This window comes from Ruditapes philippinarum, unplaced genomic scaffold (assembly GCF_026571515.1).
Source record: "Ruditapes philippinarum isolate M1 unplaced genomic scaffold, ASM2657151v2 ctg3681_1_1_1_1, whole genome shotgun sequence".
In the NCBI taxonomy this organism is placed as follows: domain Eukaryota; kingdom Metazoa; phylum Mollusca; class Bivalvia; order Venerida; family Veneridae; genus Ruditapes; species Ruditapes philippinarum.
This window is the reverse complement of record NW_026866106.1, coordinates 143,823-165,227: the sequence shown is the minus strand read 5'-3', so window position 1 is coordinate 165,227 and position 21,405 is coordinate 143,823. Positions and strand designations below refer to the sequence as shown.

Sequence of the window (21,405 nt, the reverse complement as noted above, 5' to 3'; positions counted from 1 at the left end):
AAGGATAAAGCATTGAAATATTTTATTTACCTAGTAACCTGACAGATTCCGACACCGGACTAGGATACCCGACACCGTATTCGTTCACAGCTCTAACCAGGAATATGTATGTTGTATTACGACGCAGTTTGTCCACAGTAAAACTCTCTCGCTTCACATCAGTGCTTGCTACAACCCAACCCTAGTGATGGAAAAATGCATGTCTGGGTTAAATTTTTAAACAAACATAATCTTCGAGAATAAAACAAATACTGATCTTAACTTAGTTTTTCACCATTTAGCTAGCACTTTACATCAACTATACAAAAAAATGATATTAACCATTTAATAACACATTGAAACAATATATACATTGAAACAATTTCTTTCTTTTTTTGAAACAATAATTGAGAAATAATATATACATTGAAACAGTATATCAAATTTGGCACAATTGTTTGATACTTACATCTGTAGTTTCATAGGCGAAGTATTCAACATAGAATGACAACACCTGTGCTTGACCAGTCTGAATCCCAGGTGACCAGGACAGGTGAACAGAGGTATCAGTTACATCACTGACCACTGGCTGAGTTGGAGGGTTAGGCAGCAAGTTTAAGGCAGCAGCTTTCACAGTTTCCTGACCAAAGTTACCTAAAACAAATAATTCATAAATATAATTAGATGTAAACCTGGTAGTCAGACATTATAAATGAAAGTAATCTTGTTATTATACAATATCATGTAAAATGATGTATTTCAATCTCATTGTACTTACTAGCTACAGTTAGGAAAGCTTGCCAAGTGGTCTCCCCTGTCTCACTGATGGCCTTACATGTATACGAGCCAGTGTCCTGCATCTTCAAGTCTGTAAATATATATTATAATATCCTATTGACCTAATGTCTACATTCATAATCAAATACCAACCAATATCAAATATATCACACCTCAATATAATTAAACCCTAAAAGCTATCAAATCTCTATAATCAGACACTCAAAAAATACAAAAACTTTCAGACTTTTTTAATTTCACATTTGTGAAGATAGTATAATTATCAATGTACTAATAGTATAATTATCAATATACATAACTTTTTGTGTTAATTTCTAAATCAACATAAATGAGCATTCATTGATACTTTAGGCATCTATATGTAATGTACCATAACAAGAAATAACTTCTAAGTTGAATAACTGACCTGAAATCTGCAAAGTTCCAGAGTCTCGTTTAGCATATCTTGGACCAGACATGAGAAGAGGGCGGCCATTTTTATACCAACGTATAATAGGTTTCGGGTCGCCATCAGCTTCACACTGTAACACCGCCACAGAGTCTACGTGTAATGTCTGATTCTGTGGTCCGATGGTTATAATTGGTGGAGGACGAGTGTCATGGTCTGGAAGAATGAATGCACTTTCTGCTGAAAGTCATGTGATCATCAGTTAGTATGTTAGTAAATAACAGAACAATGCAAGATGACAGTTAGTAAACAAGCAATTATCATTGTATTGCAAGCAATCCATAAGTCCCCTACCGGTAAGAGCCCAAGCAACATTCTGAAGGGCCATTCACTTAGGTTCCTATTTTAAGTAAATTTGTTGAAAAAGTTCTTTAAAAGTGATCACAGGAAACAGTTTTTATGTACAGACAGACGGACTGAAAGACACTCTAAAGTTATTTTTTAAACATCCCTGTTATCAAAATATAACATTTTTAAAATCCTATCATGATTGTAGAAGTTGGAGTAAAAATTACCAATTTCTCAAAAAAAAGTCTAAGTTCAAAAGGGGCATAATTCTGGAAATAGTCTTGCTAGAGTATTGAACACTCACAAAATTTAATGTTGAGTGATAATAAGAAACATTTATATGAAGTTTGAAGTAGATACATTCAGAAAAAGAAGTTATTAAAAAAAAAAACAATGTTTTTTTCATGAAAATTTAAAGTTCAAGGGAGGTAATTCTGAAAAATTCTGCGCTAGAGTTGTAAACCTTGTCACATATGATGTGGTTGATGACAAGCAACTTATATTTAAAGTTTGAAGAAAATACCTTAAGAAATAAAGAACTTATAGTGAAAAAACTTAAAAACTAGAACCAGAAATCTTGAAATTCAGTCTATTTGTTGCCATAGCAACCAGAATTTTCAACATAGGAAGATAAGAAAAGGATGTGCATAATTTCCATACTGCCATCTACCCATATGTCAAGTTTCATAAACATATTTTCAGTACTTTTTGTGTTATCACTGGATCCAGGATATGTGTAAAATTTGCCATATTTTCAGTCTATTTGTTGCCATAGCAACCAGAATTTTCAACATAGGAAGAAAAGAAAAAGACGTGCATAATCTCCATACTGCCATCAATCCATATATCAAGTTTCATTAAAATATTTTCAGTACTTTTTGCGTTATCTCAGGATCCAGGTTATGTGTAAAATTTGCCATATTTTCAGTCTATTTGTTGCCATAGCAACCAGAATTTTCAACATAGGAAGAAAAGAAAAAGACGTGCATAATCTCCATACTGCCATCAATCCATATATCAAGTTTCATTAAAATATTTTCAGTACTTTTTGCGTTATCTCAGGATCCAATTTTGTGGACGGACGGACTGACGGACGGACGGACAGACGGACGGACGGACAGACGGACGGAGGGTAAACCTTAAGTCCCCTCCGGTAAACCGGTAGGGGACTAATAAATCATTAATTGGTTGCTAAGAGGTTGTTGAAGCATGCAAATAATGGAATTACTTCCTATATGGCATTACTTCATATCTTAAAATTTATATTAACTTGACAAGAACAATTTTTTATAGTTTGTAACTGTAATCACCCCATTTTACTCTATAAATCAGATATATATGATATATCTAACACCAAGAATTTCATGACAATTTGTAACAATGTTTGAAGCTGTTAAAATTTACCCCTCCAATCCTTTAAGTGTATCAGGAAATTTGGTAATTAATTTCTACCTCTAAGAAGAAAAAGCAAGTTCTTCATCAAAATAAACCATTAATTTTCACAGAAAAAACACCATACTTAACATCTGCTGAAACCATTATGAGAAGTTTTTTATGGAAATAACGTAAATCATTCTAAGAGATAGGTAATCGTTTTAATGGGAACTGAGCCTCTGGGTAATTAAAATGTGTTTAAGATGCAACAAAACAAAATTATTTTGAAAGACGATAGGATATGTAATTAACAAGTAGAGCTATATTGTATGGCCGCCATTGCCAAAACTCCTCTACATTTTTGGCATTTCTTTAACACACGCCCATCATAATAAAGTTGAATATCACACCAAAGACTGTATGGACATTTGATACAATAAATGACAAGTTACTAATAAAAGTGGGAAAATTGTCCACTAACATGGTATTGTTATCTCACAAAAATTACATATCATGTAGTAAGTTCATGTACAAAATCTTAGCAGCCATTTTTTATATTTTGGCTCTTCAGAGATACACAATATCAAAACAAATCCAGTGAGGCATTATTTTGTGTTTGTTTTTTCGAATTTCTAAAACAATTTGTACAAAAAATACAGAAATTTATTTTTTTACCGAAATCACCTTCATTTAAAACAATGAAGTATTTTGCTTCACTTCTGTTCACTCAAAAATGATGGCAAACTTTCATTGGTACAAAATATCTCTTCATAAGTTTCTACCATGTTGTCTTCCCTTTGATGTAATATTTTATTATGAAAGTTAAGTCATTTAATCAAGTATTATTATTATTATTATTATCACTGATTATAAGGTTCAGTTCAACAAAATACAAATATTGCAATTGTATTTGAGGATGCCTATTCTCATATTCTATGCTGCAAAACTTTATATTTTCAGTATAAACTCATAACTAACATTTGAGTTTAAACCATGGATAAATTCCAATGGCTGTTCAAAACAATACACTTTAATCAATTCTCTCACAAATTATTTCCATTGTACCAGAAGAATGTAGATCAATTTAAAAGGAAATTTGAGAATTCAACTTTCCAAGTTTGTATAAACCAGCAGGTGTAAAGAATTTAATATATTAAAATAATTCTTAGAAAGAGTCTTCTTCAAAATCTATTGTTTGATTCATTAGCATATTAAATAAAAAAAAAGAAAAGGCGTAACATCTATTTCAATACAGCTGTTAAAAGTGTATTTTACTTTGTTTGAAATTAAATACAGCTGTTTAAATATTTATAAACTGCGTTTAATATACAGCTGTTAAAATGTAAGGATGTAAGTACTTTTTTTGTTTACAATTTATTTAATACAGATACAGCTGTTAAAATTTTATATTATACTAAAATTTGTTTTGCTCAGAAAATAGTAATGAAAAACACAGTTATCTTTTAAAAGTACAACAACAATTAAAATCATATCATAATACCAGTACCTTTTTTTCTTCTTTTTCTTTCATATATTATTTTTACAGATTTCATTTTATAATTTGCTCATGTGGACACTTTTTTTTTTATGTCAGACTTACAATATGACTTTATGAAATAATTTAATATTGTATTTATTTATGGTAATTGTGTTCTCACAAAAGAAGGAAATTTTTATTTATTTAAACAATTTTCTAATACAACTGTAGTTTCAAAGAAAGAGGAATTTAAGCAATACTTGAGGGTTGGGGTAATACAGGTTACAGAAAATTCTGTTAATGTTAAAAATTAAAACAACAACAAAAAAACAACAATACATCCCTAGTGCTTGGAGAGAAAAAAAAATCAACAACAAAAACCAATTTCAAAATTAAAAATAAGAAAAAGTAATAAATGTAACACTTCAGTTTGTCATCTAGAACATGTTGAAGACAAAGAAAGGTGTTCAAGTGACGATAAGTTTTTATAGAACTTTATTTATATCTTTCTCTAGAATACAAGAACCTTTGCTGTAACCAGCCAATAACAAAACTAGAATTATCTTATACACCAATATGAATCAAATGTTCACATGTTTATGAATAATGCCATCCACCAATCTAACTGTTTTACTTTCTAATGCCTACTTCACAGTTATTATAATTATCATAGTACTTGAAGAGAAGTGAGAAGAAATGATAAACGGAAACCGAAGTTGTTCTCCGGTCTTAAAGACAATACATGGGAACATCTGTAGGCAGAAGAGAAAAAAAAATCTTCAGCAAAAAAAACACCGTCTAAATAATGAGGCTTAAGAATGCATTAGAATAAAATTACCAAGAAAAAAAAAGAAGTTAGAAACCTTTTTTCAAAAAGTACCTCCTTCTACTAAATATTTTTTTCGGTATAATACATCACGTCAAAACTTCATTCTGGAAAAACTATCACACACACATGCCAAATAGCCTGGAAATGTAACAGCTTCCAGGCTTGTTTCAAGGATGCATCCATTATAACTATTGTTATACTCTTTATATTTAAGGCATGCTCATTGAATTAATGTTATTATAGCTTGAAAAAAAAAACCTACTTCAATTTAATTAGTTTTCATTTGATTACCTCTATAATACTTCACATAAAAGAAAGTGTTATAAATAAAAAGACGTGGGTAGTATTTCAGGTAAATTGGTTTTTGGAATTATTAAGCAAATCTTTTTTTTTTGCATCAATTAGTAAGAATACATGGTAAATGAATACAATGCTTTCCATACAAATTGGTATTTTACAAACATATTGTTTGAATTATCAATATGGTACAAAGGAGAGATATTAATGAGTTTTTGCTCCTGAAGAAACTGTTAATTCTGACACATTAATGACCCAGTTAGCTCATGAATATACAGATTATTGTTCGTGACCTAATCAACATAAATTGTTATAATAAAAAAACAAAAATCATGAGAACAACAAAGCTATAAAGAGGAGTATGTCAATATGTTCTGTGATTTTTTTTTCAAATGCATAAAAGTGACTGACCTTTCACTTCAACTTTAGCAGACGCATATGCAGCTCCTCTAATGTTGAGAGCCTCACATATATAAACACCGGCATCTGTCTCATTTACTGCCTCAATACGTAATGTTCCATCCTCGGCTACCGAATAATGACCCGAATCTCGATTCGGAAACATAAGGTTCTGCAATTGTTACTTAATACATTAGAAATAAAATCTCTTATAATTTGTGTTAAGAGAAATGGAAAGTTTTCTTTCAATAGTATATTATATGATCACAGATTAAAAGACCTAAGTATCTATTTTTGTGAATAAAAAAAAAAACACCATAAAAATGTGATATATCTGCGTAACTGACTTATATTTAAGTATCATGAAATTACTGAAATCTATATACAAACCTCCTGAGATTTCTTGCTCCAGAATACAGTGGGTGGGGGATGTCCTTGAGCAACACACTGCAATGACACCGTACGTCCTTTAGCGACCACTTGATCTCTTGGACTGATCAGGAATGTTGGAGAAGCTGTAATTACGATAATATTATGATGATATTATGTTATGATGCTAAGATACCGAATTAGAAAATCTGAATTAAACAATTTTTTTTCACAACAACTCTGTCATTAGCATGAAAACTACAAGTATACGAAAAGTGCCAAAACATGGTTAACCTATAATGACATTATACCTATTTCACTTGGTAATGAAACACATTTCTAATGCTTCTGCATGAAATTATTTGTGAGTTTTCAAGATTAGATTTGAAACTTGCAACAGTTTTGACAATTGATGAAAAAGTCTATCTAATCAGCCTTTATTGTGATTAAAATAATTACTGGCATTAAAACTGATAAAATTTAGAATTCAGACAACCAAACATACTTGTGGCAGAAGAAAGAAAATGGTGATATAATACTATGATATGGGTAGAAAGTAGGCTTAAAAAGACAACCATATTGACTTACAAAAGACAACCAGTCTAGCCGTGGCTTGTGTTGACCCGGCTGCGTTTTCTGCTGTGCAGATATAGACCCCATCATCATCTGATTCCACATTCTCTATCCGTAATGTATGATCCGGTAAAACTCGAGCCCTGGGAAATACAACATGACATATAGAATCTGATGAAATTTCATGAATGACATTTACACAAGATTATCATCATCATATATATTCCAATATGGTTTTAAATTCATGCAGAATGCCAAAGTATTTCTGCATATGAATTTCAACATTTTTGTTCCACAATATTAAAAGATATTGTTAGATATTGCAAGTACATGGCAATTAATGGACATGATTATAGCTTTGTGAGTGGTTTTTTTTTTTGAACATTTAAAAATTTGATGAGACAATATGCATTTGTAAACATTGGAGTGTCAGGTTATAGCAAATATGTTTGATGATATTTTGTTCAGATCTTAAATTTACGATTTGATATATCCAGAAATAATCATTCTCCAGGCATAATAATGGTTTAATGGTAATCCTCCCTGCTATTATTTGCTCAATTCCTCCAAAAAGAGTACCAGTGATTTATAGCACATAGACAAAAAGTGACATTCATGCCTAATTTAGTAAAGGTCAAAATCTTTCTATATGTAGAATTATACATATTTCATGGTTCAACTGAGGCAGCAAATCTAAAATGTTATTTGTAGTCAAAGGTAACACATACTTGGAGATAATTGATCATTTTAAGAGGCTGATAAGCCATGTAATTTCTATGTGTTGTGATGTAAGATATTTCTGACAGGGTAAATATTGTGACAGATGTGTATCATACATAACAAATCTAAATGTTTCTCCTTTCTTTCCCTGATAATATAATCTGTTTGAGAAGAGAGGTGGATACTATGGTAAATAAATACTTGGGTTATAAATGTTAGGGGGAAGACTTAGAGATGTGAAAACAAGAAATCTGCTTTCATCACATACTAAAACAGCTGAACATTCACATTTATCTATACATGAAAAAAGAGGCTTCCATAAAAACTTTCTCCAATAACTATCTGAATAAAGAAATAGCTTCTACATTTGTATTTCTTTCTTTGTATTTTACTAAAATATTTCTTATCACAAAAGATAAATTTTCTTTAATAACATTTTTGGGATAGTATTTTAAAGCACACTGCGGCTGCTAGTGGCTAACAACATAGTCATTAGGCTGAAACAAAAATATAACAAGGTTCTGGTTACCAAAAACCAGAATACCTTAACATCCTGACCTAACACACTTTTATAATCAAAAATAGCACATTTTGCAGTCTGGTTTTAAAGCATGCAGTTAAATTTCGATAAAATAATTTCTATCTATTTTGGCATTTTATCAATCAAATACATGTATAATATTATGTCCATGAATTAATATGTGCAGCCTACAAATCTGCATGGAATTTTTTAGAACACTTTACTAGAACAGACTTCCATGACCACTGACTAATGTGAAAATCCTTAATATTAACGGACGGTCAGTGCGATTTTAAAACAAAATCATATTAAAATAGAGAAGAAAAAATACAATGAAATAACTTAAAGAGATAAGACATTAGCAACTAATATCAGAACAATTTTATCATAAAATTCCGAAACTGATTATCTAAGATGAAGATGTGAATCTGTTCACATATAATACTATACCCTCCCAAAACATCAACAACATCCTGTTTATACAAGATTTGATTATCCCTTCTTAAAAGTTTTCATTTTCAAATCTAAGGATACATTCTCTCCATTAATACATCAATCATCTTAGAAGGTTTACTAACAAAAACTGTATACTGTGTTATCAGTACAGAGTAGAAGATGAGTTCCAGCATTTGTTATGTTTTTGTTCCTATCACACTCCCTATCTATCAGGTTGTAATGGGAAAGTTACTCAATAATTTCACTCATAGTGATGCTTTTTATTAAGATATAAACAATATATAACATTACATACTGATAAAATAAATCAGAAAATAGAATATATATAAGACAACATATGTTTGATGTAATTGAGAATACTTCTGATCTTGTATTTGAAACAGAACAACTAGCAACTGTTGTATTAATAGGACTTTACTTTTTACATTTAAATAGATGCAGCTGTAAATCATCTGCTCTTAATTTAAAACAGAATTATCTATTTTAAGTTTGATTTTGAAAAAAGTTTCCAGCTTATATATAAGTCCTGAGATTTTCAAGAACTAATCAGTACTGGTATGGTCTGTGAAACCCACTAGAGTCCCTAGGCCATAGAGCATATACCTAAAGCATTAGGAGACCATCTTCCAGACACTTCCTATTAAATTGTCTATTGTAAACTGGTTTCATCATCATATATTTAAGGGGATACCCGCATATCTACATAAATTATTATTACCAACATATCTACATATTATTTGTATAAAGGTCTGCGCCTGATTGTTCATTGCAGTCGTCTCTGCTGCTTGCAAAAATTTATTTGTAAGGGATTGTGTTCTTAAAGTATGGCATTTCCTTGCAGATTCTGTTATTTGTTCTCTTTACATAACAATAACTGATGTACCATGGGATAATGAACAGAAATAGAAATCATTCTAACAAAATACCAGTATTGGCTTTAACTTATTCAATAATTTACTACATTACAATACCCATAACAAACAATATTCTTAAAAGCTGCAATTCCTTCACATGGTCAACCTATAAACACTGCTTGTTAAAACACATTTCGGGACAGTACAGGTTCCTTTTTGCTTCTGACATGTAAGCTGAGCATGCACTAGGAAAAGAAGGAGAATAAATGTGGCATAGGAGTCATAAAACAATGCTAACAACACCTGCTTCACAGATTTTCCTGTATTCTGCATGCATCTTTCCATGATTATATCATTTCTACACCAACAGTATACTGATCTTGTATCTAACTACCTAACAAACTACCAGAAATTTGGCTCTTCTACTAAAAATGACCTTTTTCTCTTATTATCTTGTTTGTTTCATATACACTTATTTGACCAAATTGCCTTACTACTTTTGATCAGCTGACTGAAAACATTACCAGCTTCATATACATACACTCATTTGACCAAATTGCCTTACTACTTTTAGCTTACTACACTCATTTGACCAATTTGCCATATAACATTTAATTACCAGTCCTACATAATTTACCACCTTTACATACATACATTGTTTGGATTCAATTTTCCTACCTACATATCCCAACTATACCTTCTCCTAAATACCAACTATACCAATACAACTCTTACAAAATTTATATTAGGTACACTGCCTTGACTTTGTTAGTAGGAGTCCTGGACAAATTATGTCTTACTGCAGTGATTTGGATGGCAATTATCATAATTTTGTTCTTTTAAAAAAAGAGTGTTTTTTTTAGAACATGTCAGAAAAAGTTATACTGATTCAGAAACCAAGGAGATGCATCAAGTATAACTGGTAATGTGTATAAATAAGTGTATGAAACATCAGCAAATCAAGTTAAATTCTTGGGGAGACTTAAAATTCTATTTTCCTGGATGTTACATCAGAGGGTTGTAAGGAAGTTTTCATTTGTATATTGGATCACACAAGTGACAAGTTAATTCATCAACAAGAATTTTCCCCACAACAACCTGTCTACTATATCTCATTAAAGATTGCACAGATTTAGAAACACCAATTAATTGCCCCCTTAACAGCCAGATATGTTAACTTTTCATTTCAAAAATAAGCAAAATACAAGATCTCTTGGAATACTTTAAAAGTTGAATATTGTATGTTGTGAAACTTATTTTCTAAAGTAAATAATCAATGTTTCTCAAATAAAAAACATTTCCAGTAAAAAATACAAATGTCTTATATGTCAATTATAAAGTGTGACTTTTTTTCTCCAGAGCAAAAAATGGCGTTTCTCTGTAAATTGGTGTTAAAAAAACAACACTTATTAAGGAGACAGAATAATACAACAGACATTGTGTCTTTTACTGTTTAATTTTTCCTATCTGATTTTCTCCCTTTCTGCTCTTTTCTTCCATTATCTCTTTAACAGACTGATAAAGTTCATGTAAATTTGACTCCTATATTCCAGTAGAAATGAGAGAGAAACTAAACAACATATATCATGTTGTAAATGTACCCAGTACTGAAGATGAGCTGTTAATTCTTTAATATCTGCTTTGAAATCATTATCTACTCTCACACATAATAAAAAATTATATTTTCTAACATAATTTCAACATGTACAAGCATAAGAAAGCTATGTTACAGACCTTTTCTTAAAAAGTTTCAAAATATCACAATTTTTCAGTGTTAAAATTTACATAAAAGATTTCAGGAAGATAATGGTATCTGAATATTATTAGTCAGTAAGTCACCAGTTTTAAAATTTCCAAAAAGACGTAAAAAAAAACTATGTTTTCAATGTGTTCAGACAGAAGGGAACCGTTTCTTCTCCAAAATTCTTTTACTGTAAAAGCAAACACTAATGGGTACCAATAGCTTTTCCTGTTCTTTTATACAATAATGTTTCCTTTCATACAATATGTACCAAAGCAGATTTACAAGCACTGACTTTCTTGAAATTCTGATTTTGGAACTGTTCATTATCAATTCCGGTGATATCTGGATGGAAAATATAAGTAAGCAACAGTATAGAGCCTGGTCAGACTGCAAAGATGTGCATGTTCAGGTATGCCTCTTTACTGATGGCAAAGACTTATAACTCAGTTTCAAGAAACGGAAAAGGTTACCCGTAATATACAACTAGTTTGAATAATACTATGTTATAATCATATTATGTAAAATTGTAAATGATAATAACAGTATTTAGATCTAGGAATTGTTGAACTTATCACTAAAAATTACCTTCCGAAGCTGATGGCTCCATCATGTTTACTCCAGGTCACTTTAATGGGTGGATCTCCTGTTACATCGCAGAAAAACTGGGCATCTGCCCCTTCTTCTACATCTACGTTCTTGGGTAACTTATGAAAAACAGGCACATCTGAAAAATAAAAAAATTTACAATCAATACCAATGCTTTTTTTCTTTCCAATAATTGTTTGTTTCCTTCTAGAAAACAAACCTCCATTTATTTTCAAATCTGTACACATTAGACAAACCTATGTTTAAGAATTTAGAGAGCCACAAATTACGTATTTAAATATGTATAATATATGTGACAGGGTGAGAAAAAATGTGCAGCCTCTTAGAATAATGTTCAGCAGCTCTTCAAAGCATGCCATGTGGCAACTTAAAGTTTTGCCTCCATTAATGATCAGCTCTGAATCATGACATATTTTTATGCAAAAATATACATACATGTATATATATATATAATTTTACTTACCTAGGACCCTTAATTGAGCTGGTCTACTCTGTCGTTCACCACCAGTGTTTATTGCTAAACACATAAACTCTCCTATATCCTGTTTCTCTACTGAATCTATCTCCAGATTGCCTTCCTCTGTGATATGTATCCTATCATCTGTTTGAACAAGTTCACCATTCTTTCTCCAGATCACTTTAGGGTCAGGCTTCCCTCTTGGAGGACTGCATCGTAGTACAACCCTTTGACCAACAGCTGTGGTAGTATCAGATGGCTCCTCTACAAACGTGTCCTTTAAAACTGAAAATAAAATATCACATGGAATTTAAAAAAACAAAAAAGGTACTTTCATGTGTTGAAAGTATATTTTCAGTGCATATATTAAAGAAGTCTCCAATGGTGACTTTACAGTCTCAGATACTTTAGACATAAATTCATCTTCATGAATATTGATATCCATTAAAATACAGTTCGATTTTATAATAAGTTTGAAAACATCAGCTGTTTGCAATTTTACATCACATGCAAGATTATTGTCTTGTATACCTATGTATCTAACCCTATTTAACTATGCTAAATATCTTAAATGGACTTGTTCATTTATCAATCTGCATAGATTCATCATTTATTATTATTTTTGGGATAATTATAACATATATACTGATTGAATAGTGAACAGTACAGCCCATGATCAGACAGCAGGGACATTAGTGCTGTTCATTGTCTGTACTGGTTGCTATGGAGTAGAATTAGTTGCCGCCAGTAGGCTAACCTGTAACATTTTCACTAGAGTCAGCATGGAGATTATGCTTTGAATGAAATGTTTTCTTTTCCATCAAATGTTGCTTTGTAAATAATGCTACATCAATATCATTGTAAAAGTTTTCTGTACTGTAAATGTACTTAATGATACAGTCTATAAGCTGGTCTTATACATGCCGGACTTATACATTATATAATTATAGATATGTTCATATGATGAATGCTACATTAAGTCTCTATAGCCCATCAAATAAACATAGCAGTTAATATGGCGTCAATGTTATTCTAGAAAATCGTTCCCCCTATTATCATTTATATAGTTACAATAGGAAAACTCTACAAGAAGAAAGACTGACTGGCTGTTATATGTATGAGATTATAATACTCTAGAGTTTATCATTTGATCTGTAATTACCAGTCAATAGGCACATATGACCATTGTTCTTTTCTTCATCAAACAGTCCATTAATATAAAAACTCTTCCCAACGAATAGCATTCTTTTGTATCAATGAATACGGAAAGACTTCATCACTAGAATTATAAATACCAAAATAAATAGAACAACAGTCTGTTGTCTGATATTGTCTTTACTATTTTCCTCTATCAAACAGTTTTTGGTGGTGGTATTATAGAATCCAGTCTCTGGGATGACTTTAAGTTAACCTGTACAATGCTGAATTTTGTATAAATATTAGATTTGCCCTGCTTTGATATTACAATTGGTCATAAGTGTTTCTCTAAATATTTAACCATAGCAGCAAATGGTAAGAGAGGGGAGTCAAGACAGGCTGGCCTGGCTCTACACTGCCAGACTATGTCTGTTTTACAAGAGCTCATACTCAAATAGTTAACAACCAGTCACTAAACTTTCTCATAGATTTTTCACATACACACAAAAAAAATCTCTTTGTCAATATAATTTTAAGATATAAGATAACTAATCAGTGATAGCAGATGATTTATCTGTGTTGTAAATATTATATATCTACAGTACTTGAAAGAATTTCAAAGGATTTTTTTATCAAACAAAAGTAAAAACTATTTCAAAGGATTTTTTTATCAAACAAAAGTATGTCCTCCAAAGATTTCATGTCAAGTTCTTAGAAGGATTTACTGCAGATTATAAATATTATCATGATAAATTTGATGGTATTTTGATAATGAAGTAAACTGTTTGACAAATTATAATTGATAACTGATGTGGCTTTTACAAGATTAGAAATCAGTTACATCTCAACAGATAAAAATCTCGCCCTTATAAACTATGCTTAAAAAACCAAGTGATAAACATCAGAAAATAACACAACTATCAGATCTGGGGAAGAAACACACATCAGTATACTCGAACTTCATGTCATTTTTCAAAATAAAGTTTTTGGTAAGAAGAACTTGACAAAGCTTTTTCTCACAGTCTTTAAAATAGAAAAGAGAGAGAGAATCAATCATTCAAAATTTTATGATGCAAAAAGACAAGCCTGTATATAAACACATATATACCATCTATGATAGCCTTTGATAGCGTCTGAAACAAAATCAATACAACTTTGATTTATTGTACTACAGGCAGTCAATGCTTGGCAAAAAAACTATGTGGAAGCCAAATATTTGGTAAAATGTACACAGAAGCCAAATATGTCTATAATTGTTATTAGTTTTTATTGTGTGATCTTGACAACACAAAAAGAATGGTTGGAAGAAGTCTCACACAGTTATTGGCTTTGGTCTCCTGATATTAAGCAGGAACATTTATCTCCCTTGGAAATTGTTCTTAATTTCAATGGTCAATATGGTCAATACATATCTTCACCTATCGATCCAGCATAGTTGTCAGGTAACTGTGACATTGACATTTTACATATTAATTTGCAGTCCTTGAATAGCAATATAAAATTCACCATTCAGTGTAACAAATATTAATATGATTATTGAATCTACACTCTATATAGACATATAGAAGAGAACAATGCACATGTACTAATCATTCCTTCCCATAGAGACATATCATAATACAGTTGATGTTTCCTAGCAAATATTTTGAATACTTCTGCAATAATTTAGATAAGATCAATGGTTTAGATGATGTTCTATCTTATATTTACAAAAGATTTATAATTAATTGTCTGTGTAAAATGCTTTTGTCTATCATGTCAGGCAACTCTGATTAATTACATATATCATAAATTACATACCGGTATATCATAAATTACATAAATGTACATGTATATCATAAATCAATTAACATCTAACATAAATTATAAATCAATTATTATCTGTCCAGAAAAAAGTCCAAATTACAATGTATACAAGTGAATATTTAAATGTTTATTATCAAATCTTAACCAAAAAGCACTAGAAATTAAAGCAAATATCTTTCCTTTAATCAGATATTTACCTTTAAATATACAGGTATTCCAATTAAAGACCCACAGGAACACATGGGTCTTGCGTGACATCACAGACAACAAAATTATTTACTGTCAGATTTGGTCACATTATGTTCGATATTAAAGAGACTAATTAATCTAAAGTTGCTGTTATCATTGCAGCACATGTTGTTGGTTATAAGGTTTTTTTTTAAAGTAACTTTTCAGTAAATGTTTAATATTATTAAGCTATCTAATCTGCTTAAAATATGAGTGTCCTACTGCCAACATAGAAATCAAATAAAAACTGTCACCAGAGATATGTATGGCAGGTTTAATGTTTTCATGAGATTTTGATCTAGGTGCAAAGATAAATTGCTAGAGAGTTAAACATGGTGCTATCTCTTTTACAGCAACCAGACTTCTCCCATAATTATAAACCGGTTCACAATTCCATAGCAATAAGGCAACCATTGGTTACATTTTTGTCATGACTTTTCACAAGTACATAATTTATTATGGCTACCAAACTGCCTATACAAAAATTTCCAAGTGCATATTTCTGGCTTTTTCAGCATTTTTTACAGATGTTGATTAGGGAACGATTACAAGGCAATTACTATCTCCATCTTCAGTTACGAGAGAAATAGAGATGACACATTTATTTCAGAAAACCTTAGTTCGCATGCCAAGGTACACAAAAAACAAGCTCAAGATAGCATCTCACAGTAATGAAAATCTAAATGAATCAGTAACCAGACTTTTTTTGACCTGATGGTAAAATCATTTACAGATACATTTATCTGCTCCTCTTTCACTTTGAAAAACTCTGACACAATTTGGAAATTCTCTTTAAACTGTATTAGTGTACTATTATGCTTATCATTATTGCAATTTGACAAATTGTGGATAGTTTTGAATTTTGTAGACGAAAGATTTTCAAATATTTTAAATGTTTTAATCCTTTGTTCACTGGTGGCAACTGAATAAATCCATGCAACCAGTGCAGACCATGATCAGCCGTCACTTCCGTGCCTTCTGATCTCCACTTTACTCTATACAGTCAGTGCATATTTTAAAATTTGCCCTAAAAATGATGAATGTTTTTGTTGAGATTGAAAAATAGACTTGTAAATAGACAGGTCCATTTAATATATCTAGCATGGTTAGGGATAAAATGATTACTTTTAATATTTATATAGCCTGATGAATTCACAAAAAACTTACCCGCTATTTGTATGTTGGCTGTCCGGCTAATTACCGAACCTTTCGAGTTTGTTGCATTACAGTAATATTCTCCTATATCGGGATGGTTATTCTTAGAATGTATCACACGCAGGAAGAACAATTGTCCATTATCGAGTAACATCCTATGTGAGATTGGGTTCTCCCTATTCGTCTCCACGGGTTTGCCATTTCTGTACCAAGTGATTGTGGGTCGTGGATCACCTTCAGCCTTACAGTTCAAGGTCGCTGGTTCGTTCTTTGCGAAAAAGTCATCTTGAGGGTGTTCCGTTATGCGAGGGTTTGATGATGATGATGACGACTGGAATCCATTTTGGAAATTTGCTGCATTGCGAGCAGGGTCTGCGTTAGCAGAGGGATCTGCGTCAGCTGAAATAATAACAACTTATGTTAATTCTAGATATACATTTTTCCATTCATTTTTTTTTTCAGATAAAAATGTTTTATATTATGATTTATGTCTTGACACTTATCTTACATTAATTAGATCTAATTGAATTGTTTATTGGGCTTTCTTTAGACTTTCTTTGTTTTGTTTGTTTTTGTTTTGTTTTTTTTTCAATAAAAAGAAAAATTGACTAATATTTTGCATAATTTACATTGACTTTTCCTTTTTTTTACATTAATTTATACAAAAATTTATGTATTATTAATTTTGATATGTATCCAAGGGAGTGAACTCCTACAGTCTTATTTCACAAAACCAATCTGTTTTAATGTACAAACCTTGTGAGAGAGATATCCAGCAGAAAATCCAAATACATTTTAATCCAGTTAGAAACATCATCACTCCTGTCAGTTAATTTCTTCACTTTTCTCCTCATATGTTTATTTTATCCATATTTATTTCTCATACATTCACACAAGTAGCAACATATAAAGAGTGTAGTATTAAAAATTCCCACCAATCCTTATACACAGTCTCTAAACGTCCCCTGAGAACATAACTCAAACAGCTTCCTGAGGTTTACCAAACAATCTGTCAAATAAAAAGGTTTTTTTTATAATAATAAATTTATTACAGAGTATTCTTGATCAATTTTTATTGTTCTCTTAAATTGCTATTTGATTAACAACGATAATTCATCAAAATTTAAACACATCATCTCTATGAAAATCAATTTTTTCAAATTATCAGTTGGCAAACCGTTTGTAAAAAAACAACACAAACAAAAAAAAACCTTGCATCGTGAATGCAAATTGTGCGCAGAAATGAATCACTCTTGTCAAAAATTACATGTTAAAAACATGAAGAAAAATGAAGTTCTGTCAAACTTGGAGCAGTTAAGTAATGTGATGTACCTACATCAGTTTCACTGTGTTCATTAATCATAACAGTGTCAATACATGTGTTCTTACAACATGAACTTATTGACATCATGTAATATAGTCCCTTCACCATTGTCAACAACTACCTCATTATATCATTTCTAAAACATGAACATCAATTACAAGATTTTCATTACAAAATAAAAAGGTAGAAATTAGTCCTGGAAACTTTTGTATTACCGGGTTATATGACCAAAATAACTTATACAAGATATAAAAGATAATTTATGAACTTATCACACCCTTTGCATTTTAAATCAAATGCACTTATCACACCCTTTTCCATTTTAAATCCAATCTACGAAAACTTTCACACAAGACATTTTAATGACTTTGTATATTGTTTAAAAGTATAAAAGAATATATTATAAAACACCTTTTTTCCCACATAATCAAAAGAAATATACGAGCTGAAATGCATAGTGAAATGTCCTTGAAAGCTTTGAGCAATTATCTCGCTGCTTTTACATGAAACTGTTGCCTTTAATTGGCCTACAAAATTCCAACAAGTTAAACCAATTGGCAGCTAACACATTCTCTTAATTATAACTTATTAAGTCCATGTCATTTCTAATCAAATACCCATTAAAATGAGCTGTATAATATGTGAGAACTGTTGAAACTAGTCTCTCTATATATACAATGCTGTTAGATTATGTGTCAAATCATACCTTTAATGTCCATTCTAAATAAAATCCTACTGTGAAAATATTTCCATTCTTCAAAACAATAAACACAAATCATGAACAGTTAATGAACCTCTTTTCTATGATATTGAGAAAAATAGTTCTGTCATACACAAAAATGTAAAACCATTTTCCTACATATCTTTTACACCATACAACTATTTTGCAACAACACAGTTATGATTTCAAGTTATATTTCACAGACATGTTGTAAAAGCTTTCACAATGAGAACAGTCTGAGATCATTGTTATACTAGTACAATGCACTTATTAATTAAAACAAACAATTACTGATTGACACACACCAACATCCATGTCAATTACCTCACAGACTTCAATCACTATTATATATATATATCTAGATAATATATATATATATATATATACATTACTGAGTTATCTTTTTATCTTAAAATAATTACTTTCTGATACATACTACAGGTTATATGAAGCTATTATGATAACTCAGTTATCAGATGTATATATCATTTTATACCTGCTGATAAAGATAACATCATTACATACAAAATGTATCTCTCAACCTATTCAATTATTGTATTCACCCTCATCCATCATAAATGCTAAACTATTTTATCAATTGGTATAGACGAATTGATTTACAACCACTACATCAATGTTATATTTCTATGCATTCTTAAACAAATGAGATGTTGTTTTTATCTTAATTTATATCAGATTTATCAATGTGTCTGATCTATGGTCATTATATAATGTAGCATTAGTGATGTAATATATTGTAGATGGATGCACTGAATGTGGCCATTATGATGCAGTTGTGTAAACATTAGTACTTAGTGCCACTTTATGTCACTGACTGCCACTTCAGCATCACTGAACAACTTCACCACTAATCAATGATGGTGATCACTAGCCTCTAATAATTATTATTCTTGTCAATTATATCACATATGTAACTCATATAAAATTATAACAATAACTTCTAAAAATTTGACACAAATATAATCTAAATATATAATTTTATTATCATAAATATCCTCAAAAATGATTTATTTTGTACTGAATGTCATGCATTTGTAACCTTGGAAAAGAATATGGAATTTTGTACAAACTTATTGTTTAATCCTAAAATATTTTGGATTTAAAATTACATTAATAAACCCATCAGCTGTATTTAATGAAGTTCATTATAATTACATTATTATAATTGTACAGGCACTTAAACTTAAATTTCTTACATCATTAGGTTTAGATCCAAGGCACCTTTATAACACAAAACCCACAATTATTATATGTTCAAAATCCAAATACTGTTTGAGATTGTAGCACTAAATTCTTTAATGTTTGTAACTAGTGTTGCACACTTAGTAAAATAATATTTTGTCATGTTATAAAGCATACCTTGAAAGTTATCACACCTAATAACAATGTTAAAATTTGCCTGCAGTGATCTGATCATCCATCAATGTCTAAACCTCTATACAGTCGTACATACCACCAGCTGGCACCCCGTAGATACCACCATACTGTCCATACAGTTATCACACTGTCCACTTACAACACTCTCACCAACAAATGTTGTTCATATACAGTGTGGCTTCCTTTTGCACAAAGTTCTACATTCATTTCCTTTGTTTATATCACTATACACTGATCAACATGAATCCTTTTTTCCTTTTGGTACAATAAGATAAAATAGGAAACCCTTTTAGCTCTAGTGATATTTATAACGGCCCTAATGCCACCAGCTTGAACATTCATGCTATCTGACTTAAAAGCTCACCATCATACTGTTGGTTACTCAATTTTAATATTATCATTTTATGTATTTTGTTATTATTGTTACTAAAACCAGAGACATAGTTATCTATGTCTCTGCTAAAACCCCTTATATAATTAAGGTACAATTAAATGAATTATTCAAAAGTCGTTTTTAGCCACAGTCAATTACACAAGGTATGACAAGAATGATTTTTTTTTTCAATGACTAATCAATGTATTTCACTTTCATAACAATAAATGGCCTTTTTTTCTAAAAAGATAAAAAAGCAATATGTAACATTAAGCAAATATTTTCATGTTTTTTATATATTACTCACAAAATGTTTTCAAAAAGGAATACTTTGTATAATGAAATAAAAGTGCGGGACATTATATGAAACAAGAGATGGTAATACAGCTGGGACCGGTATCTATTGCAACAAGTCCCTACAACAGCAGCTGTAAATGGCAGTTTTCTCAAGTTTCACAAACCATTTGTGTGACATAACATAAATTATATCAGTCTTACAACATCATCACAAATACTAAACTAATATTCATCAATTATTAACAACAACGATCTGCTCGGCCCGATTATTTATTCTCATTTCCCTCCAATACATTTTCATCATGCCCACATAAAACGAGAATAAAATTCATTTAGCGAAAGTTTATTTTACAGACTCTTAGACTCGGTACACGATAAACGATGTGCGGATGACAGAGTATTTTGCCTCCTAAATATTTCATAAAACCATTTAAATGTGTGTAAGTAAACACAATTTCATTTATTATTCAACAGCTATCAGATATAAGCCAATTTCTACGCCATAAAACACTCAATTACAGTATTATTTGCCGAGAGTATTAAAAAGCGATTTTAAAAAGCATTCAATTTGATCCACCAAAAACTCATTCATTACACGATAATTATTGTTTTGAATTAAACGAGAATGAATGAAGCCCAGTAAATCTGCCATAATTTCATTCACTGTATATCTATGGCAGTTAAATTAGTTTTTTAAATAATTTTTAACCATTACGCAAAATACCTGTCCATTGAGCATGCTATTTCATGATATAGAACAGGTATCACAAAAGCTATT

At 30.6% G+C, this 21,405-nt stretch overlaps 1 protein-coding gene across 9 annotated transcripts in view; it reads right to left on the bottom strand.

Moving 5' to 3' along the window:
• The window catches only part of LOC132731350 (roundabout homolog 1-like), a 67,562-nt gene that overhangs the window by 16,675 nt on the left and 29,482 nt on the right, over positions 1–21,405 (bottom strand). For 6 of the 9 annotated variants that reach the window (XM_060717523.1, XM_060717521.1, XM_060717520.1 and 3 more), the window contains exons 2-12: positions 17,271–17,523; positions 16,527–16,913; positions 12,195–12,473; positions 11,711–11,849; positions 6,847–6,974; positions 6,280–6,404; positions 5,902–6,061; positions 1,184–1,405; positions 758–847; positions 449–633; positions 31–181 (exon numbers count right to left, since the gene is read on the bottom strand). In XM_060717523.1, coding sequence (XP_060573506.1) covers positions 31–181; positions 449–633; positions 758–847; positions 1,184–1,405; positions 5,902–6,061; positions 6,280–6,404; positions 6,847–6,974; positions 11,711–11,849; positions 12,195–12,473; positions 16,527–16,913; positions 17,271–17,331 — 1,927 coding nt within the window. In that variant the 5' untranslated portion in view covers positions 17,332–17,523. Of the gene's footprint in view, positions 1–30; positions 182–448; positions 634–757; positions 848–1,183; positions 1,406–5,901; positions 6,062–6,279; positions 6,405–6,846; positions 6,975–11,710; positions 11,850–12,194; positions 12,474–16,526; positions 16,914–17,270; positions 17,524–18,544; positions 18,702–21,405 lie in introns of those variants that run through there. The other 3 variants (XM_060717522.1, XM_060717526.1, XM_060717524.1) reach the window with 3 other exon arrangements.